Genomic DNA, 27,427 nt, shown 5'->3' with positions numbered 1-27,427 from the left:
TGTCAGCTGATGCGCTAATGACTAGCTAGCAACTACCATCCGAATCTTTAGCTAACAATTGGCGCAATACTTTCCAGCTGAAAAACTACCACGCAAATTGCTAGCTGACAAACTACCTCGCTAATCGATAGCTGACAACTAGCACCTGTATTGTTAGCTGGCAACTGCCGCGCTAATTCAATAGTTAGCAACTACCAAACAATTAATTAATTAGCATTACTCGCTAGCTGGCAATTAGAGTGCTATTCGCTGGACATCTTAAGTGCTAATCATTTCTAAACTACACTGCAATAAAGATTTTAAATTTGTGGACAAATTGAAACTAAAAAATGTGATTAAAAAAGTCTACTAAGTATTTTCAGAGCCTGCAGTACTCGGGGGGGCCTGTAGAGGGGTGGCCTCTGCTGGGGGTGAAAAAGGAGCAGAGTCGTGACTCAGATTGTAAGAGTTCATAATTCCATCATCACAGTGACGTCATCAGGAAGAGAGTTACATGAAAGAATGAAATCTTCATCATCATCTTCGTCAGTCCAAAGAGGTGACGTCCACCGCGTCCATCTTTTTTCCAGACAGGAAGTAAATACCCTAGCCGCTTCATTAACACCTCGTTAAGACTAATCTGCATCCACTTTTAATTCAAGCCCCACGCTCACGGACAGACCAAGCGACGCTGACAGGCGCGCCTACCACACCTCGCAGCGCCTGCCGGTGTTCATGGGCGTGCCCGAGGGGCAGTTAAAATGGCGGCTGAAATCCGGAGAGTTGGTGAGCGTGCCGATGACGCGGTAGAGAGGCGGGCTGTGGGGGTCGGTCACCAAGCCCTCGTGAGCGCTCTCCGGCGTTCGAACCGAGCACCACACCTGGTAAACAGAGCGGGTCCTTGGTCACGCCCCAGAGACTTTCTCTGGTAAACATGTGTCCTGGTCCTCACCTGAGCAAAACCAACGAAGAAGAGCTGGTCGTTGGTCAGGTTGACAGCAGGGAGTCTCTTCTCGTCTCCGTTCTTGTGGACCCACATCTGGTAGGCCTGGGGACAAACAACTCTTCACTCAGATCAGCCACACAATATGATGTTCTTTGTGGCTTATTAATATTATTATTATCATTATTAATATTATCAGTATTATTATTATTATTATCGTTTTTGCGGCGAGTCCAGGTCACTAACGTTGTAGGCGGCCTTCAGGCCTCCGTTGTCGGCGATGTTCTCCCCCAGAGTCTGTTTCCCATTGACGTGCTCGCCGTTGACCGTGTAGCTGTTGTACTGCTCCACCATGCACTCTGTCTTCTGCCGGAAGGCCTCCACGGATGAGTTCCGCCACCACGGCTTCAGGTTGCCCTCCTTGTCGTACTCGCGACCTGCGCCCAGTTCAGAGTGTCGCTCGTTTGTTCCTGGTTTTTGCCCCGGCCCGGTCTGGCACTCACCTTGGTCGTCGAAGGCGTGCGTGAGCTCATGGCCCATGACCACCCCGATGCCCCCGAAGTTTAACGCCCTGCAGCACAGACACACAAAACAGTGCACAAATGGCGGCACGGAGCACCGGTCCTGTAACCGGACTTTGCCAAAAATAGGCATGCTAATGACTTCAAAGACTTCAGGGGTAGGAAAAAGAGACAAACTGACTTGGGGTGATCTCGAGCGTAGAACGGAGCTTGAAGAATCCCGGCTGGGAAGACGATGCCATTCTTGGTGGGCATGTAGTAGGCGTTGACTGTGGGCGGAGTCATGCTCCACCTGGCGAGGAGACAAGGAGAGGAAAAGACAAGCTTCAGTGGTTTGCTGTCTACTGTGTGTCGCCTCTTCTCCAAAAGTAGACAAGCAATATAAAGTTGCCTGTGTCTGTGTAGTAGCCTGGAAGTCACTCTACTCGGCGTTCACCAACAGAGACAACATCCCCAGGTGTTCTCCAAGAAGGCGGAGAGGGATTCAGAGCGTCTTTAGTCGCGTTGGTCTCGCTGGGATTTTCACAGCACAGCTTTGCCTAGACCACTTACAAAGGGAGCCCAAATGTAGGTAATGGATAGGCTTGGTCGATTTGTTCATTCTGGTTCTCAAATCATAATTTGGCCTTGCAGAACGGTAAGCTTCTCCGATAGTAGTGTAGTAGTGTCTTGTAGTGTAGTAGTGTGTTGAGTTTTTTGTAGTATAAAAGTGTGTTGTGGTGTAGCAGTGTGTTTTAGTGTGGTAGTGTGTTGTAGTGTATTAGTGTTTTATAGTATATTAGTGTGTAGTAGTGTTTTGTAATGTAGTAGTGTGTTGTAGTGTAGTAGTTTTTTGTAGTGTAGTAGTGTGTTGTAGTGTGTTGTAGTGTAGTAGTTTTTTATAGTATATTAGTGTGTTGTAGTGGTGTTTTGTATTGTGTTGTAGTGTAGTAGTGTTTTACAGTATATTAGTGTGTTGTAGTTAAGTAGTGTGTTGCAGTGTTTTATAGTATATTAGTGTGTTGTAGTGTAGTAGTGTTTTATAGTATTTTAGTGTGTTGCAGTGTAGTAGTGCAGTCTTTCTCAAATGGGGGTACGCGTACCCCTGGGGGTACTTGAAGATATGCCAAGGGGTATGTGAGATTTTTAAAAAATACTCTAAAAATAGCAACAGTTCAAAAATCCTTTATAAATAGATTTCTTGAATAATACTTCAACAAAATATGAATGTAAGTTCATAAACTGTGAAAAGTAATGCAAAAATGCAATATTCAGTGTTGACGGCAATATTTTTTTGGTGGACACGTTCCATAAATATTGATGTTAACGATGTCTTTTTTGTGAAGAAATGCTTAGAATTAAGTTCATGATTTTGTGATCAGCTGCCCGGATCATGTTTTGATTAAAATTTTTGAGTCTTTTTGTGTTTTCTGTTTTGGACTCATTCGGTTCCGGTTTGTGGTCCTCTGTTTGTTTCCATGGTAACTCATTATTTTCACCTGCCGCCTGTTCCGAACGCGCACCTGTGTTTTCTGATTACTGTCTTTATTTAAGCCTGCCTTTTCCGTTCATTCAGTCTTGCTTCCTAGTTTGTGTTCGCACAACAGTGACGACTTTGGTTACCAAGTTCTGCTTATGCTAGCTTCCACGCTACCCCTTTTGTTCTTTCTAGCTCCCATGCTAGTTCATTTGTTTCTTACCTTCACGCTGTGTTCGAAGCCCGACTGCATCATTGGGAGAACGACTCTGCATCACCATGCGCCCCAATTGTTACACATGAATCCAGATGGATCTCTATTACAATTGCCAAAGAGGGCACTTTAAGTTGATGATTACTTCTATGTGTAAAAATCTTTATTTATAATTGAATCACTTGTTTATTTTTCAACAAGTTTTTAGTTATTTTTGTATCTTTTTTTCCAAATAGTTCAAGAAAGACCACTACAAATTAGTAATATTTTGCACTGTTATACAATTTAATAAATCAGAAACTGAAGACATAGTGGGGGTACATCACTGAAAAAAAGGTTGAGAACCACTCTAGTGGTGTATCGTAGTGTAGTAGTGTTTTGTAGTGCAGTAGTGTGTTGTAGTGTAGTAGTGTGTTGTAGTGTAGTAGTGTCTGTAGTGTAATAGTGTAATAGTGTGTTGAGTGTTTTGTAGTGTAGTAGTGTGTTGCAGTGCAGTTTAGTTTATCATTGTGTGTTGAGTGTTTTGTTGTGTTGTATTATAATAGTGTGTGTTGTGTTGCAGTGTATCATAGTGTGTTGTAGTGTAGTAGTGTTTTGTAGTGTTATGTTAGACCCGCTCGACATCCATTGCTTTCCTCCTCTCTAAGGTTCTCATAATCATTATTGTCACAGACGTCCCACTGGATCATTGTCACCGATGTCCCACTGGGTGTGAGTTTTCCTTGCCCTTATGTGGGCCTACCGAGGATGTCGTGGTGGTTTGTGCAGCCCTTTGAGACACTAGTGATTTAGGGCTATATAAGTAAACATTGATTGATTGATTGATTGATAGTGTTGTAGTGCTTTGTAGTGGTGTGTTGAATGTGTTGTAATGTAGAAGTGTTTTGTAATGTAGTAGTGTTTTGTAGAGAGTGCAGTAGTGTGTTGTAGTGTAGTAGCGTGTTGAAGTGTAGTAGTGTGTTGTAGTCTAGTAGTGTGTTGTAGTGTAGTAGTGTTTTGTAGTGTTGTAGTGCTTTGTAGTGGTGTGTTGAATGTGTTGTAATGTAGAAGTGTTTTGTAATGTAGTAGTGTTTTGTAGCGAGTGCAGTAGTGTGTTGAAGTGTAGTAGTGTGTTGAAGTGTAGTAGTGTGTTGAAGTGTAGTAGTGTGTTGTAGTGTAGTAGTGTGTTGTAGTGTAGTAGTGTGTGTATAGCAGTGTGTTCTCACTGGTCTTTGTTGGGAGTCTTCCTCAGTTGGTCGGCCATGACGCGTGAGGAGAAGTTGTAAAAGTTGAGCATGTTCTGGAAGAAACTGTCATCTGACACATCGTACTGGAACACAGAAGAAAAAAAGAAAATATGTCTTCCGTCTCTCTGTGGTCACATAACAGGATGTCACTCACTCCGTCACACATGACAGGATGTCACTCACCCCGTCACACGTCATTCACCCCGTCACACATGACAGGATGTCACTCACTCCGTCACACATCACTCACCGCGTCATACATGATAGGATGTCACTCACTCTGTCAAAAATGTCACTCAAACCTGTCACACATGACAGGATGTCACTCACTCTGTCACACCTCATTCACCCCGTCACACATGACAGGATGTCACTCACCCCGTCACACATGAGAGGATGTCACTCACTCCGTCACACATCACTCACCGCGTCATACATGACAGGATGTCACTCACCCCGTCACACATGACAGGATGTCACTCACCCCGTCACACATCACTCACCCCGTCACACATGACAGGGTGAGTGACGCCGTCACACATCGCTCACCGCGTCATACATAGATAGATAGATGGATAGTACTTTATTGAATCCTTCAGGAAAATTAAAATTCCAGCAGCAGCGTACAGAGTTGAGATCAATTAAAAAAAAAAAAAAAAAAAAATGATAGGATGTCACTCACCCCGTCAAAAATGTCACTCAAACCTGTCACACATGACAGGATGTCACTCACTCTGTCACACGTCACTCACCCCGTCACATATGACAGGATGTCACTCACTCCGTCACACATCATTCACCCCGTCACACATGACAGGATGTCACTCACCCCGTCACACATGTCACTCACCCCGTCACACATGACAGGATGTCACTCACTCCGTGACACATCACTCACCGCGTCATACATGATAGGATGTCACTCACCCCGTCGAAAATGTCACTCAAACCTGTCACACATGACAGGATGTCACTCACTCCGTCACACGTCATTCACCCTGTCACACATGACAGGATGTCACTCACCCGTCATACATGACAGGACTTCACTCACCCGTCACACATGTCACTCACCCCGTCACACATGACAGGATGTCACTCACCCGTCATACATGACAGGACTTCACTCACCCCGTCACACATGTCACTCACCCCGTCACACATGACAGGATGTCACTCACTCTGTCACACATCACTCACCGGGTCACACACGACAGGATGTCACTCACTCCGTCACACGCCATTCACTCCGTCATACATGACAGGATGTCACTCACTCTGTCATACATGACAGGGTGTCACTCACTCCGTCACACATGTCACTCACCCCGTCACACATGACAGGATGTCACTCACTCCGTAACACATCACTCACCGCGTCACACATGACAGGATGTCACTCACTCCGTCATACGTCATTCACCCCGTCATACATGACAGGATGTCACTCACTCTGTCACACATGTCACTCACCCCGTCACACATGACAGGATGTCACTCACCCGTCATACATGACAGGACTTCACTCACCCCGTCACACATGTCACTCACCCCGTCACACATGACAGGATGTCACTCACTCTGTCACACATCACTCACCGTGTCACACACGACAGGATGTCACTCACTCCGTCATACATGACAGGGTGTCACTCACTCCGTCACACATGTCACTCACCCCGTCACACATGACAGGATGTCACTCACTCCGTAACACATCACTCACCGCGTCACACACGACAGGATGTCACTCACTCCGTCACACGTCATTCACCCCGTCATACATAACAGGATGTTACTCACCCCGTCACACATGATAGGGTGTCACTCACTCCGTCACACATGTCACTCACCCCGTCACACATGACAGGATGTCACTCACTCTGTCACACATCACTCACCGCGTCACACACGACAGGATGTCACTCACTCCGTCACACGCCATTCACTCCGTCATACATGACAGGATGTCACTCACTCCGTCACACATTACAGGATGTCACTCACTTCCTCACACATGTCACTCACACCGTCACACATGACAGGATGTCACTCACTCCGTAACACATCACTCACCGCGTCACACAAGACAGGATGTCACTCACTCCGTCACACGTCATTCGCTCCGTCATACATAACAGGATGTCACTCACCCCGTCATATATGACAGGGTGTCACTCACTCCGTCACACATGTCACTCACCCCGTCACACATGACAGGATGTCACTCACCCCGTCATAAACGTCGTCCAGTTCTTTGGGGTCCATTATAAATTCTGGGAAGCCGATCATGTCATAAATAGAGTCGGCCTGATGACACAATGAACACACACCTGTCAGCACTGCTTACTTTTGTGTGTGTGTGTGTGTGTGTGTGTGTGTGTGTGTGTGCCTTGTCTTTAGCAGCTTGTCTGGTGTCATCATCCATCCAGTTGAGTCGATCCAAAGCATGTTTGAATGCGGCACGGATTTCGTTTATCATCTCCTCAGCCTGACAAAAGACAACAACACCCGACCAGGTAAGCACAGAACATTTGGACCCCTTTGACCCCCCTCAGATGCCCTTTGACCCCCTTATACCTCCTTTCATCCCATTTGATGCCCTTTGAACGCCTTATTTGCCCTTTGATGCCGTTCGACACCTTCAGACCCCCTTGGACGCCTTCAGACCCCCTTTGATCACCTTAAATGCACTTCGGACCCCCTTTAGATCCTTAAAATCCCCTTAGACGCTTTCAGGCCCCCTTTTACCCCTTAAGATCCCCTTTGACCCCCTTAGACGCCTTCAGACCCCCTTTAACTCCTTAAATGCACTTTAGACTCCCTTAGATGGCTTTTGAGCCCACAAGACCCCCTTACAGGTCCGTTGAGCCCTTTGAAACCCTTAGACCCCCATAGATGCCTTCAGAAACTTGCAAATGCCTTTTAACCCCTTTAGACCCCCTTTGACACCCCTGGATGCCCTTTCTCATCCCATAGACACCCTTTGATGCCCTTAGACACTTCCAGACCCTCTTTGACCCACTTAGACGCACCTTAGACCCCCTTAGACGTCCTTTGAGCCGTTTAGAACCCTTAGATGCCATTTTATGCCCTTAAATGCCTTCAGACACTGTTGGACCAATTTAGACCCCTTAGACACTGTTTGACCCTTTCAGGTGCCATTTGACCTCTTTAGACGGGTCTAAATAGGTCTCCAGGGGGACGGCGTGGCGAAGGTGGGAGAGTGGCCGTGCCAGCAATCTGAGGGTTACTGGTTCAATCCCCACTTTCTACCATCCTAGTCACGTCCGTTGTGTCCTTGGGCAAGACACTTCACCCTTGCTCCTGATGGGCCCTGGTTAGCGCCTTGCATGGCAGCTCCAGCCATCAGTGTGGGAATGTGTGTGCTAATGGGTGAATGTGGAAATACTGTCAAAGCGCTTTGGGCTCCTTAAAATTGGGGTAGAAAAGCGCTATACAAGTACAACTATTTATTTACCATTTTAGACGCCCTTTCACCCTACGTTTGACACCCCTGCCTTAGACACTGTTTGACTTTTACAGATGCCATTTGACCTCTTTAGATGCCCTCTCACCCCCATTGACATCCTTAGATGCCCTTTGAACCCTTAGACGCACTTTAGACCCCCTTTGGCCGCCGCCTTAAATGCTTTTTGACCCCTTAAGACCCCTTACATCCTTTGAGCCCTTTAGAACCCTTAGATGCTTTCAGACGCCATTTGAACCCTTTAGATGTCCTTGCACCTCTTTAGATCCTTTTGCAGCTTTAGATGCACGTTGACCCCTTAGACACCTTTAGACCCCCTTTCACCTCTGTATATGCCTTTTGACCCCCTTAGATGCACTTAAGACTCCCTTTGGCCCCCTTAGATGCACTTCAGAACCCCTTTGATGCCGTTAGATGCACTTGAGCCCCCCTTAGATGTACTTTAGACACCCTTTGGCCCTCTTCGATGCACTTTGAACCCCCTTTTGCCCCATTAGATGCAGTTCAAAACACATTTGATGCACTTTAGACCACCTTCTACCCCCAAGGGTGCACTTGAGACCCCATTTGGCCCCCTTAGATTCATTTTAGACCCCTTTTGACCCCCTTAGAGGATCTTGAGACCCCCTTAGATGCACTTTAGACCCCCTTCTACTCCCTTAGATGCACTTTGGACCCCGTTTGGCCCTCTTAGATGTACTTCAGAACCCCTTTGATGCCCTTAGATGCACTTTAGACACCCTTATATGCACTTTGGACCCCCTTTGGCCCACTTAAATGCACTTCAGACCCTTTTTGACCCCCTTAGATGCAATTTAGACCCCCTTTGACCCCCAGATGCCTTATGATCTCTTTAAAACCCTTAGACGCCTTCAGACATTGTTTTTTCCCTTTATATCCATTAGACACCGTTTGACCCTATCAGACGCCATTTGACCCTTTTGACTCCCATAGATGCGCTTTAGACCCCCTTTGACACCCTTTTACCCCCATAGATGCACTTTTACCCCCATAGATGCCATCAGACACCCCGTATACCTCCTTAGATGCACTTGAGACCCCCTTTGACCCCTTTAGATGCACTTCAGACTCCTTTGGCCCTTTTAAATGCACATTAGACCCTATTTGGCCCCCTTAGATGCACTTCAGAACCCCTTTGATGCCCTTAGAAGCACTTTAGATCCCCTTTGGCCCTCTTAGATGCACTTTATACCCCTTTGGCCCTCTTAGATGCACTTTAGAACCCCTTTGATGCCCTTAGATGCACTTTAGACCCCTCTGGCCCTCTTAGATGCACTTTAGAACCCCTTTGATGCCCTTAGATGCACTTTAGACCCCTTTTGGCCCTCTTAGATGCACTTTAGACCCCCTTTGGCCCTCTTAGATGCACTTTAGTCCCCCTTTAGATGCACTTTAGACCCCTTTTGACCCCCTTAGATGCAATTTAGACCCCCTTTGATCCCCAGATGCCTTTTGATCTCTTTCAAACCCTTACACGCCTTCAGACATTGTTTTTTCCATTCATACCCTTAGACACCGTTTGACCCTTTCAGACGCCATTTGACCCCTTTGACTCAAATAGATGTGCTTTAGACCCCCTTTGACACCCTTTTACCCCCATAGATGCACTTTAGACCCCCTTTGACCTTCTTAGATGCCTTCAGACCCCCTTTGATACCCAAAGATGCACTTTAGACCCGACTTCTTTAGATTAATTTGGCCCCTTTAGATCCCCTTTCACACCTTCAAACATCTTTTGACCCCTTCAGACCCCCGAGATACCATTTTGAACCCCTCAGATGCCCTTTGACCCCTTTGGACTTACAATTTCTTTGCTGTGCTTGTCGAAGGTGGCTTTGACAAACAGCGCCCCCAATGCAAAGCCAAGAGTTTCGTCAGTGTTCCCGATACACGTCTGCCAGCGTGGCGTGCACGACTGCAACACACACACACACACACAACTGGTCAGTGTACTACTCCAATTAATACTCGTAAAAATGCTGCAAATACCTTCTTTGTCCCGTAGAGACTTTCCAGTAGTTTATCCTGAGCGTTCTCAAAACGTTGATCCAGACTAGCGACGCTTTTTTGAACTAACGTCCATATCATGTAATTGTTCAACAGACTACACACACACACACACACACACGAGAGAGAGAGAGAGAGAGAGAGAGAGAGAGAGAGAGAGAGAGAGAGAGAGAGAGAGAGAGAGAGAGAGAGAGAGAGAGAGAGAGAGAGCATCATCAGTGCCTGTGTTAACTGTTATGGACAGAAGGGGGCAGCAGATATAATAATTGCGTGATTATAGTCCTTTCTCGCCATTTCTTGCTTCATATATTATGCTTCAACACATCCTGTTTTTTTCCTGCAAATTCTACCACAGGGGTGTCCAAACTTTTTCCAGCGAGGGCTGAGGGGGGCACACTAGACGTGAAAGATACTGTATACAATACAATGTGAGTCTATTAAAATATGCCAAACTATCTCACAATAACATCCCTTTTAGCTTTCTGATATTAGTAACAAAGTATATTCTACTTCACCGTTGGCCTAAATTAAGCATTTCAAGAATGAAAATGGCTAAAAGAACTAAAAATATCAATAGTCCAATAGTATTGGCCACTCGAGACCAAAACAATCAGCCTGTTGAGTATTGTGGCTACTGATTGGCTCAGCCTCACCAGCATTACTAACTGTTTTGCAGCCCAACGCTTTAGTGATATAACTCAGTACTTGACAAATGTTAACTGTTAGCATACTAAAATGTTATGCTAACCCTTCTGTGCCAATTTTGCAGCTGAACATCTCAGACTCATAACTTCGTACATGACACATGTTAACTGTTAGCATGCCAACCTTTTCAGACAATATTGCAGCCGAACGCTTTAGTCATATAATTCAGTACTTGACACATGCTAACATTATGTGCCAACTTTTTTGTACATATTTTGCAGCCGAACGCCTCGGACTCATAACTTCGTACATGACACATGTTAACTGTTAGCATGCTAACATTTTCAGCCAATTTTGCTGCTGAATGCTTTAGTCATATATTTCAGTACTTGACACATGCTAACATTATGTGCTAACTTTTTTGTGCCAATTTTGCAGTCAAACGCCTCAGACTCATATAAGTTCGTACTTGACACATGTTAACTGTTAGCATGCTAGAATTTGCAGCCAAACACTTAAGTCATATAATTCAGTACTTGACACATGCTAACATATATGTGCTAACTTTTTTGTGTCAATTTTGTAGCTGAACACCTCAGACTCATAACTTTGTACTTGACACATGTTAACTGTTAGCATGCCAACCTTTTAAGACAATTTTGTAGCCAAACGCTTTAGTCATATACTTCAGTACCTGATACATGCTAACATTATGTGCTAACTCTTTTGTGCCAATTTTGCAGCCGAACACCTTTGAATCACATAACTTTGTATATGACACATGTTGTTATCATGCCAACCTTTTCTTTAAGCAAATTTTGCTGCTGAACACGTTAGTCATATATTTCAGTACTTGACACATGCTAACATTATGTGCTAACTATTTTGTGCCAATTTTGCAGTCAAACGCCTCAGACTCATATAAGTTCGTACTTGACACATGTTAACAGTTGGCATGCTAAAATTTGCAGCCAAACGCTTCAGTCATATAATTCAGTACTTGACACAAGCTAACATATATGTGCTAACTTTTTTGTGTCAATTTTGTAGCTGAACGCCTCAGACTCATAACTTTGTACTTGACACATGTTAACTGTTAGCAAGCCAACCTTTTAAGACAATTTTGCAGCCGAATGCTTTAGTCATATACTTCAGTACTTGATACATACTAACATTATGTGCTAACTCTTTTGTGCCAATTTTGCAGCCCAAACACTTTGACTCATATAACTTCGTACATGACACATGTTAATTGTTAGCATGCCAACCTTTTCTTTAAGCAAATTTTGCTGCTTAACACTTTAGTCATACATTTCAGTACTTGACACATGCTAACATTATGTGCTGACTTTTTTGTGCCAATTTTGCAGTTGAACGCCTCAGACTCATACAACTCATACTTGACACGTAGCTAAACTGTTAGCATGCCAACCTTTTCAGCCGAACACTTTAGTCATATAATTCAGTACTTGACACATGCTAACATGTGTGCTAATTTTTTTGTGCCAATTTTGCAGCCGAACGCCTCAGACTCATATAACTTCGTACATTACATATGTTAACTGTTAGCATGCCAACCTTTTCAGCAAATTTTGCTGCCGAACGCTTTCGTCATATTTTTCAGTACTTGACACATGCTAACATTATGTGCTAACTTTTTGTACCAATTTTGCAGCCGAAGGCCTCAGACTTATAATTTCGTACTTGACACGTGTTAACTGTTAGCATGCCGACCTTTTCAGTCAATTTTGCTGCTAAACGCTTTAGTCATATTTCAGTACTTGACACCTGCTAACATTATGTGCTAACTTTTTTGTGCCAATTTTGCAGTCAAACGCTTCAGACTCATATAAGTTCATACTTGACACATCTTAACTGTTAGCATGCTAACCCTTTCAGCCAATTTTGCTGCTGAACGCTTTAATGATATATTTCAGGACTTGACACATGCTAACATTATGTGCTAACTTTTTTGTGCCAATTTTGCAGTCAAATGTCTCAGACTCATATAACTTAATACTTGACACGTTAACTGTTAGCATGCTAACCCTTTCAGCCAATTTTGCTGCTGAACGCTTTAATGATATATTTCAGGACTTGACACATGCTAACATTATGTGCTAACTTTTTTGTGACAATTTTGCAGTCAAACGCCTCAGACTCATAACTTCATACTTGACACATGTTAACTGTTAGCATGCTAACCCTTTCAGCCAATTTAGCTGCTGAACGCTTTAATCATATATTTCAGTACTTGACAAATGCTAACATTATGTGCTAACTTTTTTGTGCCAATTTTGCAGTCAAACGTCTCAGACTCATATAACTTAATACTTGACACGTTAACTGTTAGCATGCTAACCCTTTCAGCCAATTTTGCTGCTGAACGCTTTAATGATATATTTCAGGACTTGACACATGCTAACATTATGTGCTGACTTTTTTGTGCCAATTTTGCAGTCAAACGCCTCAGACTCATATAACTTCGTACTTGTCATGTGTTAACTGTTAGCATGCTAACATTTTCAGCCAATTTTGCAGCCGAACGCTGTAGTCATATAATTCAGTACTTGACACATGTTAACTTTTAGCATGCTAACATTATGTGCTAACTTTTTTGTGCCAATTTTGGAGCCGAAAGCCTCAGGATCATATAACTTGGTACTTGCCATATTCTAATTGTTAGCATGCTTACATTTTTTGCCAATTTTGCAGCGGAAAGCCTCAGAGTCATATAAATTGGTACATAACACATGCTAACTGTTAGCATGGTAGTTTTTTTTGTTGTTGTTGCTAATTTTACATGAAAAATGTCAATACTACAGTAATAATAATAATAATAATAATAATAATGGATTGGATTTATATCGCTCTTTTCTATTGTTATATACTCAAAGCGCTCACAGTAGTATTGGGCGCTGTCAAGTATGGTGGCCAATGATTGGCTCAGCCTCAGGCATCATTCAAAAAGTGTAGAGGTGACAATGTGGCTGTTATTTAAGGTCTAAAGGGCTCACATTAGGTTCAACACACATTTATAAGGTCATAAACATTTTTTTTTGCTCTGGCTATAAAAAATATTTCATTTATTAATGATTCCTACTTTTTGGAAACTCATTCATCAGTCATGTCCGGAACCAATTAACAGCGATCAACGAGGGACGACTGTATGACGATTGTGTGATTCTTATGATTGTGTATGAGTATCACCTGTGCTCCGTCCGGTTGATGAGTTCTGAGACTTGTTGCAGATATTCCCGGGCGTAGACCACAACGGGTTCGGTGTCGTTGAGTTCCAGAGGCAACAAAGACGAGGACAGGAAGTCCAGCCAGTCCACTGCCGGCGCCAGCGTCTGAGGATGACAGCCATGACTTATTCTGCTGTTTGGTAATGGCAATTATCCAATAGTTACAAATCTTCCGCCATCTAGTGGCAGAGGGTTCTACCTGGTGTAAATTTAACCAATTTAGCAGTTCAGCATGCTAACTTATTTAGCCAATTTTGCAGTTGAACGCCTTCGAGTCACTTGAAGTATGCTAACTGTTAGCATGTTAACATTATCGTGGTAATTGTAACTTAGTACTTGATGCATCCCGTTAGCATATTAGCATTAGCATTTAAGTTCATTTAGGACTTTGTGGCAACTTGGAACTGACTGTTGGCATGCTAACGTTAGCATGCTAACTTATTTTAACCAATTTTCCAGTTGAACCACTTAGAGTAACTTTACACATGCAAACTGTTAGCATATTCATGTTAGCATACAAAACATTTTAAAGCCAATTTTGCAGCTGAATGCCCTAGAGCCCTATAACTTGGTACTTGACAAATTCTGTTAGCATGCTAGCATTAGCATTTAAGTTCATTTAGGACTTTGTGGCCACTTGGTACTGACTGTTAGCATGCAAACCTATTTTAGCCAATTTTGCAGTTGAACACCTTAGAGTATTGTGACGCATGCTAACTGTTAAAATGCAAATTTTTTAAAGCCAATTTTGCAGCTGAACGCCGCAGAGTCATATACTTGACGCATTCTGTTAGCATGCTAGCGTTAGTGTTTAAAATTAATTTTGGACTTTGTGACAACTTGGTACTGACTCTTGGCATGCAAACGTATTTTATCCAATTTTGCAGTTGAACGCCTTGGAGTCACTTGATGTATGTTAACGTTAGCATGCAAATTTTTTCTAGTCAATTTTGCAGCTGAATGCCTCAGAGTCGTATAACTTGGAAGTTAATGCATTCTGTCAGCATTCTAGCATTAGTGTTTAAGTTAATTTAGGACTTTGTGGCAACTTGGTACTGACTGTTAGCATGCTAACTTATTTTAACACATTTTTTTAGTTGAACGCCTTAGGGTCACTTGACGCAAGCTAACTGTTAGCCAATTTTCCCTTCAATTTTTCATATGTGTGAGCAAACGCCAAAACTCCTTGAGCATTCAGCGGCGCACAGGTGAGCGACGGCAGACATGCACACTGTTATGCGCTTATCTTTTTATTCGGTTTTGTGCGCGGCCTAGATTTGCCGTGCGCAGAGGACGCGTGAGCAGTGTGCATTTGCACAGGCGCGTACCTTAGAGGGAACATTGCTGTTAGTATGTTAACGTTAGCATGCTCATTATTTCAAGCCAATTTTGCAGCTGAACGCCTCAGTGCCCTAGTACTTGGTACTTGACAAATTCGGTTAGCATGCTAGCATTAGCATTTAAGTTCGTTTAGGACTTTGTGGCAACTTGGTTATTTTAGCCAATTTTGCAGTTGAACGCCTTAGAGTAATTTGACGCATGCGAACGGTTAGCATGTTAATGTTAGCATGCTATTTTTTTTTAAGACAATTTTACAGTTGAACGCCTCTGAGTCATATACCTTGGTACTTGTCGCATACTGCTAGCATGCTAGCTTTAGCGTTTAAGTTAATCTAGGACTTTGTGGCAACTTGGTACTGACTTAGCATGCTAACCTATTTAAGCCAATTTGGCAGTTGAACGAATTAGGGTCACTTGACGCATGATAACTGTTAGCGTGTTCATTTTTTCAAGCCAATTTTTTGGCTGAACGCCTCAGAGCACTATAACTTGGTACTTGACAAATTCTTTTAGCATGCTAGCACTAGCATGACAACTTGATACTGACTGTTAGCATGCTAACTTATTTTAGATAAATTTCGCAGTTCAACGCCTTAGAGTCACTTGACGCATGCTAACTGTTAGCATGTTCACGTCAGCGTGCTAATTTTCTCTAGTCAATTTTGGAGCTGAACGCCTCAGAGTCATATAACTTGGTACTTCACGCCTTCAGTTAGCATGCTAGCATTAGCGTCTAAGTTCATTTAGGACTTTCTGTACCCCAAAAATGTACCCGGGATGGTACTGTAAAAAGTACTCACTATTGGCGTGATATTGCTCAAAAAAACTGGCTTGGATATCGGGGGAGAAAAAAAACTGAGGGTGTCCCGATCCAACAATTTCTTGTATTATTTTGTAGTGTGGAATGCGAGAAAAAGTTTGATGAAGTGGAATGAGTCAAACAGAACAATGGTACAGATGAACAAAAACACTAACCTATTTGTTATTAACAGTCTAGAATGGACTGACGCTGTCTTTAAGTTGAAGTGGAGCGTAAAAAATAAGTTAAAGTTAAAAAGTTAAAAGTACCCATGATTGTCACACACACACTAGGTGTGGCAAAATTATTCTCTGCATTTGACTCATCCTCTTGATCACCCACTGGGAGGTGAGGGCCGCAGTGAGCAGCAGCAGTGGCCCACGCCCGGGAATGATTTTTGGTGATTCAACCCCAAATTCCAACCCTTGATGCTTAGTGCCAAGCAGGGAGGTAATGGGTCCCATTTTTATAGTCTTTGGTATGACTCAGCCGGGGTTTGAACTCACAACCGACCGATCTCAGGCGGACACCTTAACCACTAGGCCTCTATATTGAAGCTATTATCATTCATGTCTGATTTTTGACCCCAAAAGACTTAAAAGTTTGCAAATAAATAAATATGATCAAATAGTATCAAAGTCACAGAGAGACCCGAGTTGTTATGAGAGTTAGCAATCGCATGACGTCTCACTAGGGACCATAGATCCCTTCCCCATCAACAACAATGCTAATCAAGCAGACTTTGTGAGAGCCAACAACGATTACTTTAGGGAAAAATATGATCCAGTACCTTATATTTTTGAGCCCGAACACAGGGAGGAGGAGAAATAGATTTTAGAAGCCGAGTGCTAAACGGATGTAGCTTTATTGTGACACTATAGCATGAGCGGCATTGCTAGGTGCTAAACATACAAACTAGCCATAATAAAACAAACGTTTACTTTAATATTTCCACTCTCGCTGGGATGCCGACCGACGGGAAGCTCACATAGTTCCGTTTAGATGAAGAATCAATCACAATCCTCACAAAGGGTTAAAACAAGTTGCCGAACTAGCGTCTTTTTCGCCATTTCCGGGCACGTGAAAGTGGACCAGCCTGTGGGTCCATGGCCACATGTGTCTACTAGAATTCTAGAATTTACTTTGAGCAAGTTTGAGACCAAGCAGAAGTTGGCTCAGTGTGTTAACAATAGGAACGTAAGCTAGCTTTAGCTCACTGCTATCAGTGTGCTGCTGTAATAGTCCGTCTGTGTTAGCGCTTATAATAACAATATCACTCATATTTGGTTAATATTCAGCTCACAACATGTAAATGGAGTATTGTTGGTGCTTTCTGGATGTTTTTAGAGAGTATAATGAGCACAACAGAGGACCTTTGAGCTGTTGGCTCAATTGTTAGCTATTTATTTACGATTTAGAATGCATAAAAAAGCCAAACATGTTCTTGTCTAACATAAGGATTGTGAATGAAAATCTCTTTCCAATGTTGACCTATTTCCAGTATGACTGATCTGATGACTTCATCTAAGGTGGCTTGCCACATCATTTAAGGTGACCCACCACGTTTGTTTTATGCGACCCACCACGTTTGTTTTATGCGGCCCACCACATCATTACAGTGGCCCGTCACGACATCTAAGGTGGACCGCCAATTCATGTAAGGTGCCCGCCACGTCGTTTAAAGTGGTCCACTATGTCGTTTAATGTGGCCTGCCACGTTGTTTAAGGTGGCCCACCAAATCATCTAAGGTGGTTTGCCACATTGTTTAACGTGGCTCGACATTTCATCTAAGGTGACCCTCTAATGTGGCCCACCACATGTTTTAATGTGCCCCTCTTCATCATTTAATGTGGCAAGCCAAGTCATCTAAGGTGGCCCACCAATTCATCTAAGGTTTAGGTTTTTTTTGTATCGCTCATAATATCATACACAAGTAAACAAGTTGCAGGGTTGCTTGTATTGCACATGATATCGCACACAAATCAACACGCTGCAGGACTCCTTGTATCACACACAAGTAAACAAGCTGCACGGCCGCCTTTGCCGCACATGATATTGCACACAAGTCAGCAGGCTGCAAGACTGCTTGTATCGCACAATATCAAACACAAGTAAACAAGTTCCAGGGTTGCTTGTACCGCACATTATATTGCACACAAGTCTACACGCTGCAGGACTGCTTGTATTGCAAATGATATCACACACAAGTAAACAAGCTGCGGGGCTCCTTGTGTTGCTCATGATATCACACACAAGTAAACAAGTTGCAGGGTTGCTTGTATCGCACATGATATCGCACACAAGTCAACACGCTGCAGGACTGCTTGTATCACACACATGTAAACACGCTGCACGACCGCTTTTATCGCACATGATATCGCACACAAGTCAGCACGCTGCAAGGCTGCTTGTATCGCACATGATATCACACCCAAGTAAACACGCTGCAGGGCTCCTTGTATTGCTCATGATTTGGCACACAACCAAACACACTGCAAGGCTGCTGTATCGCACATTTTACATACAAGGCCATATAATCCCATGCTTGTTTTTTTTTGCTGATATCAAACCAATAACCGATATCAATATCAGACCGGGACACTCCCAGTCCAAACTAAGTAGCAGGCAACCAGTCCAGTGTCTACCCTGCCTCTCACATTAAAAATAATGGGGAAAAAAAGGACATTATTGAAAGAGGAATGAAGAAAAAAAGGTTAGTGGATTATTATTGGTATCGGTAGATACACAGCGTTGCTGTATTAGCATGTTTATTTCTGTATGGATTTTCATCTCGCCTTCCATCTTGGCCTCATGGCAGTTTATGACCACTGGACAGTGTGTGTGTGTGTGTGTGTGTGTATGCAATGTTCCACAGCTGATGCCCCCTCCGTCGTTATGTAATAAATTGCTTTCTTAGGGGATGCAGTCATATAGCAACAGCACCTAGTAACGGTTGCCGTGGCGACCCTAATAACCGAGCAGTGCAGAGCTGAACGTCAACAAAGCGACAATGCTCCTTGTTTGCTCGCGCGGCCGAGAGGCCCGTAGCCCCGCCCACCTCACCTGCAGCTCGGATATGGTCACTTTGTGGTAGATCTTCTCTTCGTCCCGTCGCTGGTCCTGCGGCACGGTGATGTTGGCCAGGGCCGTCTCAAAGTCCAGTATCTGCTGCATTTGAAGCCGGGTGGCGGTCCTGGCCCCGCCCAGCAGCATGCCCAGTTCCACCATGTAGTCCAGGTACGCCAGTAAGACCTGGAATGAGCAGTCAGGAGCAACTCCGACAACATTGTCGTGCTGCGGAACATTCTCACCTTCTCATTGGCTGTCTTGTTGAGGTAATAGTCCCGGGACGGCAGGAAGAGACCTGATTGGTCCACCTGGATGGGTGCACGGAACACGACATTGGCATTTATTTCGTAATTCTGGACCTAAACATGATGCCTACACGTAAAATAGAGTGACTATAGCTGGCATGATAACGTTAACATAGGCCACGCACTAAGTGAGGTATGGCTGTAAAATTAGCTAAATAACTTAGCATGCTAATGTTATCATGCTAACAGCTAGCATATGTCACATACCAAGCTTAATGACTCAGAGGTGTAAGACAGCAAAAGTGGCTAAAAGAGTTAGCATATGTCAAATACGAAGTTATATTACTAAGGTGTAAGGCGGGTAAAGTGGCTAAAAAGGTTAGCACGCTAATGTCAGCATGGTAGCATTCTAAAGTTAGCATGCTATCAATTAGCATACTGTATGTCAAGTACCAAGTTATATATCAGTCTGAGATATGGCTGAAAAATGAGCTCAAAAACGTATCATGCTAATGTTAGCATGCTAAAAGTTAGTACATGTCACGTACCAAGCTTAATGACTCGAAGGTGTAAGGCAGCAAAAGTGGCTTAAAGAGTTAGCATATGTTAAGTACCAAGTTATATTACTAAGGTGTACGGCGGCGAAAGTGGCTAAAATGGTTAGCACGCTAATGTCAGCATGCTAGCATTCTAAAGTTAGCACACTATTAGTTAGCATACAGTATGTCAAGTACCAAAGTATATATCAGTCTGAGATATGGCTGTAAAATTAGCTCAAAAATGTATCATGCTAATGTTAGCGTGCTAAAAGCTAGCACATGTCACGTACCAAGCTTAATGACTCGGAGGTGTAAGGCAGCAAAAGTGGCCTAAAGAGTTAGCATATGTCAAGTACGAAGTTATATTACTAAGGTGTACGGCGGCAAAAGTAGCTAAAATGGTTAGCACGCTAATTTCAGCATGCTAGCATTCTAAAGTTAGCATGCTATCAGTTAGCATACTGTATGTCAAGTACCAAGTTATATATCAGTCTGAGATATGGCTGAAAAATGAGCTCAAAAACGTATCATGCTAATGTTAGCGTGCTAAAAGCTAGTACATGTCACGTACCAAGCTTAATGACTCGGAGGTGTAAGGCAGCAAAAGTGGCTTAAAGAGTTAGCATATGTTAAGTACCAAGTTATATTACTAAGGTGTACGGTGGCGAAAGTGGCTAAAATGGTTAGCACGCTAATGTCAGCATGCTAGCATTCTAAAGTTAGCATGCTATCAGTTAGCATACTGTATGTCAAGTACCAAAGTATATATCAGTCTGAGATATGGCTGTAAAATTAGCTCAAAAATGTATCATGCTAATGTTAGCGTGCTAAAAGCTAGCACATGTCACGTACCAAGCTTAATGACTCGGAGGTGTAAGGCAGCAAAAGTGGCCTAAAGAGTTAGCATATGTCAAGTACGAAGTTATATTACTAAGGTGTACGGCGGCAAAAGTAGCTAAAATGGTTAGCACGCTAATTTCAGCATGCTAGCATTCTAAAGTTAGCATGCTATCAGTTAGCATACTGTATGTCAAGTACCAAGGTATATATCAGTCTGAGATATGGCTTTAAAATTAGCTCAAAAACGTATTATGCTAATGTCAGCGTGCTAAAAGCTAGCATATGTCACGTACCAGGCTTAATGACTCTTTGAGGTGTAAGGCAGCAAAAGTGGCTGAAAGAGTTAGCATAAGTACCAAGTGATATTACTAAAGTGTACAGCGGCAAAGGTGGCTAAAAAGGCTAGCAGACTAATGTCAGCATGGTAGCATTCTAAAGTTAGCATGCTATCAGTTAGCAAACTGTATGTCAAGTACCAAGTTATATATCAGTCTGAGATACGGCTTTAAAATTACCTCAAAAACGTACCATGCTAATTTTAGCATGCTAACCGCTAGCATATGTCACGTACCAAGCTATATGACTCGGAGATGTGTGGCAGCCACAGTGGCTAAAAGAGTTAGCCTAGGCCAAGTAACAAGTTGTATGACTAGAGTGTATGGCGGCCAAAGTGGCTAAAAAAGTTAGCACAATAATGTTAGCATGCTAGACTGCTACTGTTAGCGTATGTCCCATACCAAGTTATATGACTCTGAGGTACGGTGGCAAAATTGGCTAAAAAAAACTTAACATGTAAATGCTACAATGAGTCAAGTTATGACTCTGAGATGTACGGCCGTCAAATAAACTCAAAAACATAGCATGCTATTGTTAGCTTGCCAACAGCTAGTATGTCACCAAGCTGTATGACTCAGGTGTATAGCAGCAAAAGTGGCTAAAAGAGTTAGCATATGTCAAGTAACAAGTTATATGACTCGGAGATGTACGGCTGTAAAAATGGCTAAAAATCTTAACATGCTAATGTTAGCATACTTACAGCTAGCATATGTCACGTACCAAGCTATATGACTTGGTGTATGGCAGCCAAAGTGGCTAAAAGAGTTAGCATAGCTAGCACAACTAAGATGAAGAAGTACATTTTTAAGTTCCAAAATGATTGGAAAAAAATAATTTAAATTCATCCAAGACAGCGCGTAGGGGAAAAGGTATGCTGCCTGCAAGTTTTGTAGATCAGACTTCTCCAATGTTTTCTAACCAACACTCAAAAACTAATTGATTTTATGAGAAAATTGCTACAAGATTAATTTTAGGAGCAAAAAATACACAATGAGAACTTGTGTGTGAAAATTCCGTCATCTACTGTATGGGTCCAACTAGTTGTACTTAGTCGTTAAATCTGGAATCTATCTATTCACACTCCTCTCTGAGCTGCTACCTTACCGTGGTAGAGGAGTTTGCGTGTCCCAATGATCCTAGGAGCTATGTTGTCTGGGGGCTTTCATGCCCCCTGGTAGGGTCTCCCAAGACAAACAGGTCCTAGGTGAGTGATCAGACAAAGAGCAGCTCAAAGACTTCTATGGAATTACAACAAAATGAACCCAGATTTCCCTCGCCCGGACGTGGGTCACCGGGGCCCCGCTCTGGAGCCAGGCCCGGAGTTGGGGCACGATGGCGAGCGCCTGGTGGTCGGGCCTGTCCCCATGGGGCCCGGCCGGGCACAGCCCGAAGAGGCAACGTGGGTCATCCCTCCAATGGGCTCACCACTCATAGGAGGGGCCATAGAGGTCGGGTGCATTGTGAGCTGGGCGGCAGCCGAAGGCAGGGCACTTGGCGGTCCGATCCTCGGCTACAGAAGCTAGCTCTTGGGACGTGGAACGTCACCTCACTGGGGGGGAAGGAGCCTGAGCTAGTGCGTGAGGTAGAGAAGTTCCGGCTGGATATAGTCGGACTCACCTAAACGCACAGCAAGGGCTCTGGAACCAGTTCTCTCGAGAGGGACTGGACCCTCTTCCACTCTGGCGTTGCCGGCAGTGAGAGGCGACGGGCTGGGGTGGCAATTCTCGTTGCCCCCCGGCTCAAAGCCTGCACGTTGGAGTTCAACCCGGTGGACGAGAGGGTAGCTTCCCTTCGCCTTTGGGTGGGGGGACGGGTCCTGACTGTTGTTTGTGCTTACGCACCAAACAGCAGTTCAGAATACCCACCCTTTTTGGGTACACTCGAGGGAGTACTGGAAAGTGCTCCTCCGGGTGATTCCCTTGTCCTACTGGGAGACTTCAACGCTCATGTTGGCAACGACAGTGAAACCTGGAGAGGCGTGATTGGGAAGAATGGTCGCCTGGATCTAAACCCGAGTGGTGTTTTGTTATTGGACTTTTGTGCTCGTCACGGATTGTCCATAACAAACACCATGTTCAAACATAAGGGTGCCCATATGTGCACTTGGCACCAGGACACCCTAGGCCGCAGTTCCATGATCGACTTTGTAGTTGTGTCATCGGATTTGCGGCCTTATGTTTTGGACACTCGGGTGAAGAGAGGGGCGGAGCTTTCTACCGATCACCACCTGGTGGTGAGTTGGCTGCGATGGTGGGGGAGGATGCCGGACAAACCTGGCAGGCCCAAGCGCATTGTGAGGGTCTGCTGGGAACGTCTGGCAGAGTCTCCTGTCAGAGAGAGTTTCAATTCACACCTCCGGGAGAACTTTGAACATGTCACGAGGGAGGTGCGGGACATTGAGTCCGAGTGGACCATGTTCCGAACCTCTATTGTCGAGGCGGCTGATTGGAGCTGTGGCCGCAAGGTTGTTGGTGCCTGTCGTGGCGGAAATCCCAGAACCCGTTGGTGGACACCAGCAGTGAGGGATGCCGTCAAGCTGAAGAAGGAGTCCTATCGGGTTCTTTTGGCTCATAGGACTCCGGAGGCAGTGGACAGGTACCGACGGGCCAAGCGGTGTGCAGCTTTAGCGGTCGCGGAGGCAAAAACTCGGACATGGGAAGAGTTCGGGGAAGCCATGGAAAACGACTTCCGGACGGCTTCGAAGCGATTCTGGACCACCATACGCCGCCTCAGGAAGGGGAAGCAGTGCACTATCAACACCGTGTATGGTGCGGACGGTGGTCTGCTGACTTCGACTGCGGAAGTTGTGGATCGGTGGAGGGAATACTTCGAAGACCTCCTCAATCCCACCAACACGTCTTTCTTTGAGGAAGCGGTGCCTGGGGAATCTGTAGTGGACTCTCCTATTTCTGGGGCTGAGGTCGCTGAGGTAGTTAAAAAGCTCCTCGGCGGCAAGGCCCCGGGGGTGGGTGAGATCCGCCCGGAGTTCCTTAAGGCTCTGGATGCTGTGGGGCTGTCTTGGTTGACAAGACTCTGCAGCATCGCGTGGACATCGGGGGCGGTACCTCTGGATTGGCAGACCGGGGTGGTGGTCCCTCTCTTTAAGAAGGGGGACCGGAGGGTGTGTTCCAACTATCGTGGGATCACACTCCTCAGCCTTCCCGGTAAGGTTTATTCAGGTGTACTGGAGAGGAGGCTTCGCCGGATAGTCGAATCTCGGATTCAGGAGGAACAGTGTGGTTTTCGTCCTGGTCGTGGAACTGTGGACCAGCTCTATACTCTCGGCAGGGTTCTTGAGTGTGCATGGGAGTTTGCCCAACCAGTCTACATGTGCTTTGTGGACTTGGAGAAGGCATTCGACCGTGTCCCTCGGGAAGTCCTGTGGGGAGTGCTCAGAGAGTATGGGGTATCGGACTGTCTTATTGTGGCGGTCCGTTCCCTGTATGATCAGTGTCAGAGCTTGGTCCGCATTGCTGGCAGTAAGTCGGACACGTTTCCAGTGAGGGTTGGACTGCGCCAAGGCTGTCCTTTGTCACCGATTCTGTTCATAACTTTTATGGACAGAATTTCTAGGCGCAGCCAAGGCGTTGAGGGGTTCCGGTTTGGTGGCCACGGGATTAGGTCTCTGCTTTTTGCAGATGATGTAGTCCTGATGGCTTCATCTGGCCGGGATCTTCAGCTCTCACTGGATCGGTTCGCAGCCGAGTGTGAAGCGACCGGAATGAGAATCAGCACCTCCAAGTCCGAGTCCATGGTTCTCGCCCGGAAAAGGGTGGAGTGCCATCTCCGGGTTGGGGAGGAGACCCTGCCCCAAGTGGAGGAGTTCAAGTACCTAGGAGTCTTGTTCACGAGTGGGGGAAGAGTGGATCGTGAGATCGACAGGCGGATCGGTGCGGCGTCTTCAGTAATGCGGACGTTGTATCGATCCGTTGTGGTGAAGAAGGAGCTGAGCCGGAAGGCAAAGCTCTCAATTTACCGGTCGATCTACGTTCCCATCCTCACCTATGGTCACGAGCTTTGGGTCATGACCGAAAGGATAAGATCACGGGTACAAGCGGCCGAAATGAGTTTCCTCCGCCGGGTGGCTGGGCTCTCCCTTAGAGATAGGGTGAGAAGCTCTGCCATCCGGGAGGAGCTCAACGTAAAGCCGCTGCTCCTCCACATCGAGAGGAGCCAGAAGAAGTGGTTCGGGCATCTGGTCAGGATGCCACCCGAACGCCTCCCTAGGGATGTGTTTAGGGCACCTCCAGCTGGTAGGAGGCCACGGGGAAGACCCAGGACACGTTGGGAAGACTATGTCTCCCGGCTGGCCTGGGAACGCCTCGGGATCCCCCGGGAAGAGCTAGACGAAGTGGCTGGAGATAGGGAAGTCTGGGCTTCCCTGCTTAGGCTGCTGCCCCCGCGACCCGACCTCGGATAAGCGGAAGATGATGGATGGATGGATGGATGGAATATCTATTCACATCCAAAATGTGATTCTTATTATCCCGGATTCTAAATCTATTCTTAATTTTCGAAAATATATACTTATATATTTTTCATATACAAAAAAAAAAAAAAGATTACAAATATTTTTAAGCCACCTCCATGGAACCAGAAGGAACTTTTCCAACACTGATTGTTATTTATTACTCCGGTACTCTTGTCTTGTTCTGTATATTGTACAGTATTTTGTATTTGTATAGTGTTATGTATATTGTACAGGATTGCTTATTATTTTTATTGGAGAGTAGTCTGTTTATTTCAATTCTTAGTTTTTTTCTTTATTACCTCTTGTGTAATTTATTTTTTACCCCATATTTGTTCCCACTACCGCACCTTAAGTTGGAGTCCTTAATCTCGTAATATGCAAATATAATTACAATAAAGTTCATTTTATTTTATTCTAACCTGTAAACTATTTTGAAAAATGTTTATTATAACTACTATACCGGGGGTCGGCAACCCACGGCTCTAGAGCGGCTCTTTAGCGCCGCCCTAGTGGTTCTCTGGAGCTTTAACAAAAATGTATGAAAATTGGAAAAAGATGAGGGGAAAAAAACATATTTTTTTGGTGTTAATATAGTTTCTGTTGGAGAACAAACATGACACAAACCTCCCTAACTGTTATAAAGCACACTGTTTACATTAAACATGCTTCACTGATTCGAATATTTGGCGAGCGCCGTTTTGTCCTACCAATTTTGGCAGCCCTTGAACTCACCGTAGTCTGTTTACATGTATAACTTTCTCCGACTTTCTAAGATGTGTGTTATGGCACTTCTTTTTCCGTCTCATTTTGTCCACCAAACTTTTAACGTTGTGCATGAATGCACAAAGGTGAGTTTTGTTGATGTTATTGACTTGTGTGGAGTGCTAATCAGACATATTTGGTCACTGCATGACCGTGAGCTAATCGATGCTAACATGCTGTTTAGGCTAGCTGTATGTACATATTGCATTATTATGCCTCATTTGTAGCTATATTTAAGGCTTATTTAGTTTCCTGTAAGTCCTCTTAATTCAATTTATATCTTATGACACACTATTGGTCACGATTGGTGCGGCGTCTTCAGTAATGCGGACGCTGTACCGATCCGTTGCGGTGAAGAAGGAGCTGAGCCGGAAGGCAAAGCTCTCAATTTACCGGTCGATCTACGTTTCCATCCTCACCTATGGTCATGAGCTTTGAGTCATGGCCGAAAAGATAAGATCACGGGTACAAGCGGCCGAAATGAGTTTCCTCCGCCGAGTGGCGGGGCGCTCCCTTAGAGATAGGGTGAGAAGCTCTGCCATCCGGGAGAAGCTCAAAGTAAAGCCGCCCGAACGCCTCCCGAGCGAGGTGTCTAGGGCACGTCCGACCGGTATGAGGCCACAGGGAAGACCCAGGACACGCTGGGAAGACTATGTCTCCCGGCTGACCTGGGAATGCCTCGGGATCCCCCGGGAAGAGCTAGACGAAGTGGCTGGGGAGAGGGAAGTCTGGGCTTCGCTGCTTAGGCTGCTGCCTCCACGACCCGACCTCGGATAAGCGTAAGAAGATGGATGGATGGATGGACACACTATCGGTATATAATATGGCTTTAAATTTTTTGCGGCTCCAGACGGTTTTGTTTTTGTATTTTTGGTCCATTATGGCTCTTTCAACATATTGGGTTGCCGACCCCTGTACTATACCAAATATCGGGAGAATCGGTTTGAATCGAGATTCGTCTCTGAATCAAATCGTCACCCCAGGATCCGATGGTTAGTTGCCCAAAGAGTCACGCCCCTAGTGGACTACATCAGATGGTGGTTCTGTTGCCAATCAGGGAACTCTTAAAAAGTTGGGTTTCCTACGAACGACGGCCGTCCTTCACCTGGATGACGTTGCTGTTGGAGTTCTTGGGGTCGGCGCTGACTCCCACGCTGAAAAAGGGCTGGGCTCGGTACGGCCCCGAAACCATCTTCAGAACCTCCATGAAGTTGTCCTTCTCCCAGGGTCCCGTCATGTTCCAGCCCCCGATCTAAGAAGCACAGAGGCCCACA

At 44.8% G+C, this 27,427-nt stretch overlaps 1 protein-coding gene across 1 annotated transcript in view; it reads right to left on the bottom strand.

The window, feature by feature from the left end:
• Positions 1–434: 434 nt before the first annotated feature.
• Positions 435–27,427, bottom strand: part of ece2b (endothelin converting enzyme 2b) — a 47,833-nt gene continuing 20,840 nt past the window's right edge. Inside the window, exons 6-19 of the mRNA XM_061877823.1 lie at positions 27,259–27,405; positions 19,203–19,268; positions 18,955–19,143; positions 13,713–13,855; positions 9,840–9,954; positions 9,655–9,765; positions 6,732–6,830; positions 6,572–6,649; positions 4,319–4,422; positions 1,625–1,735; positions 1,426–1,493; positions 1,169–1,359; positions 932–1,027; positions 435–860 (exon numbers count right to left, since the gene is read on the bottom strand). Coding sequence (XP_061733807.1) covers positions 684–860; positions 932–1,027; positions 1,169–1,359; positions 1,426–1,493; positions 1,625–1,735; positions 4,319–4,422; positions 6,572–6,649; positions 6,732–6,830; positions 9,655–9,765; positions 9,840–9,954; positions 13,713–13,855; positions 18,955–19,143; positions 19,203–19,268; positions 27,259–27,405 — 1,695 coding nt within the window. The 3' untranslated portion in view covers positions 435–683. The remainder of the gene's footprint in view (positions 861–931; positions 1,028–1,168; positions 1,360–1,425; positions 1,494–1,624; positions 1,736–4,318; positions 4,423–6,571; positions 6,650–6,731; positions 6,831–9,654; positions 9,766–9,839; positions 9,955–13,712; positions 13,856–18,954; positions 19,144–19,202; positions 19,269–27,258; positions 27,406–27,427) is intronic.

The sequence above is a fragment of the Nerophis ophidion genome, linkage group LG18 (genome assembly GCF_033978795.1).
Source record: "Nerophis ophidion isolate RoL-2023_Sa linkage group LG18, RoL_Noph_v1.0, whole genome shotgun sequence".
Lineage (NCBI taxonomy): Eukaryota > Metazoa > Chordata > Actinopteri > Syngnathiformes > Syngnathidae > Nerophis > Nerophis ophidion.
The sequence above is the reverse complement of the archived record's forward strand: the minus strand, read 5'-3'. Positions and strand labels throughout refer to the sequence as shown.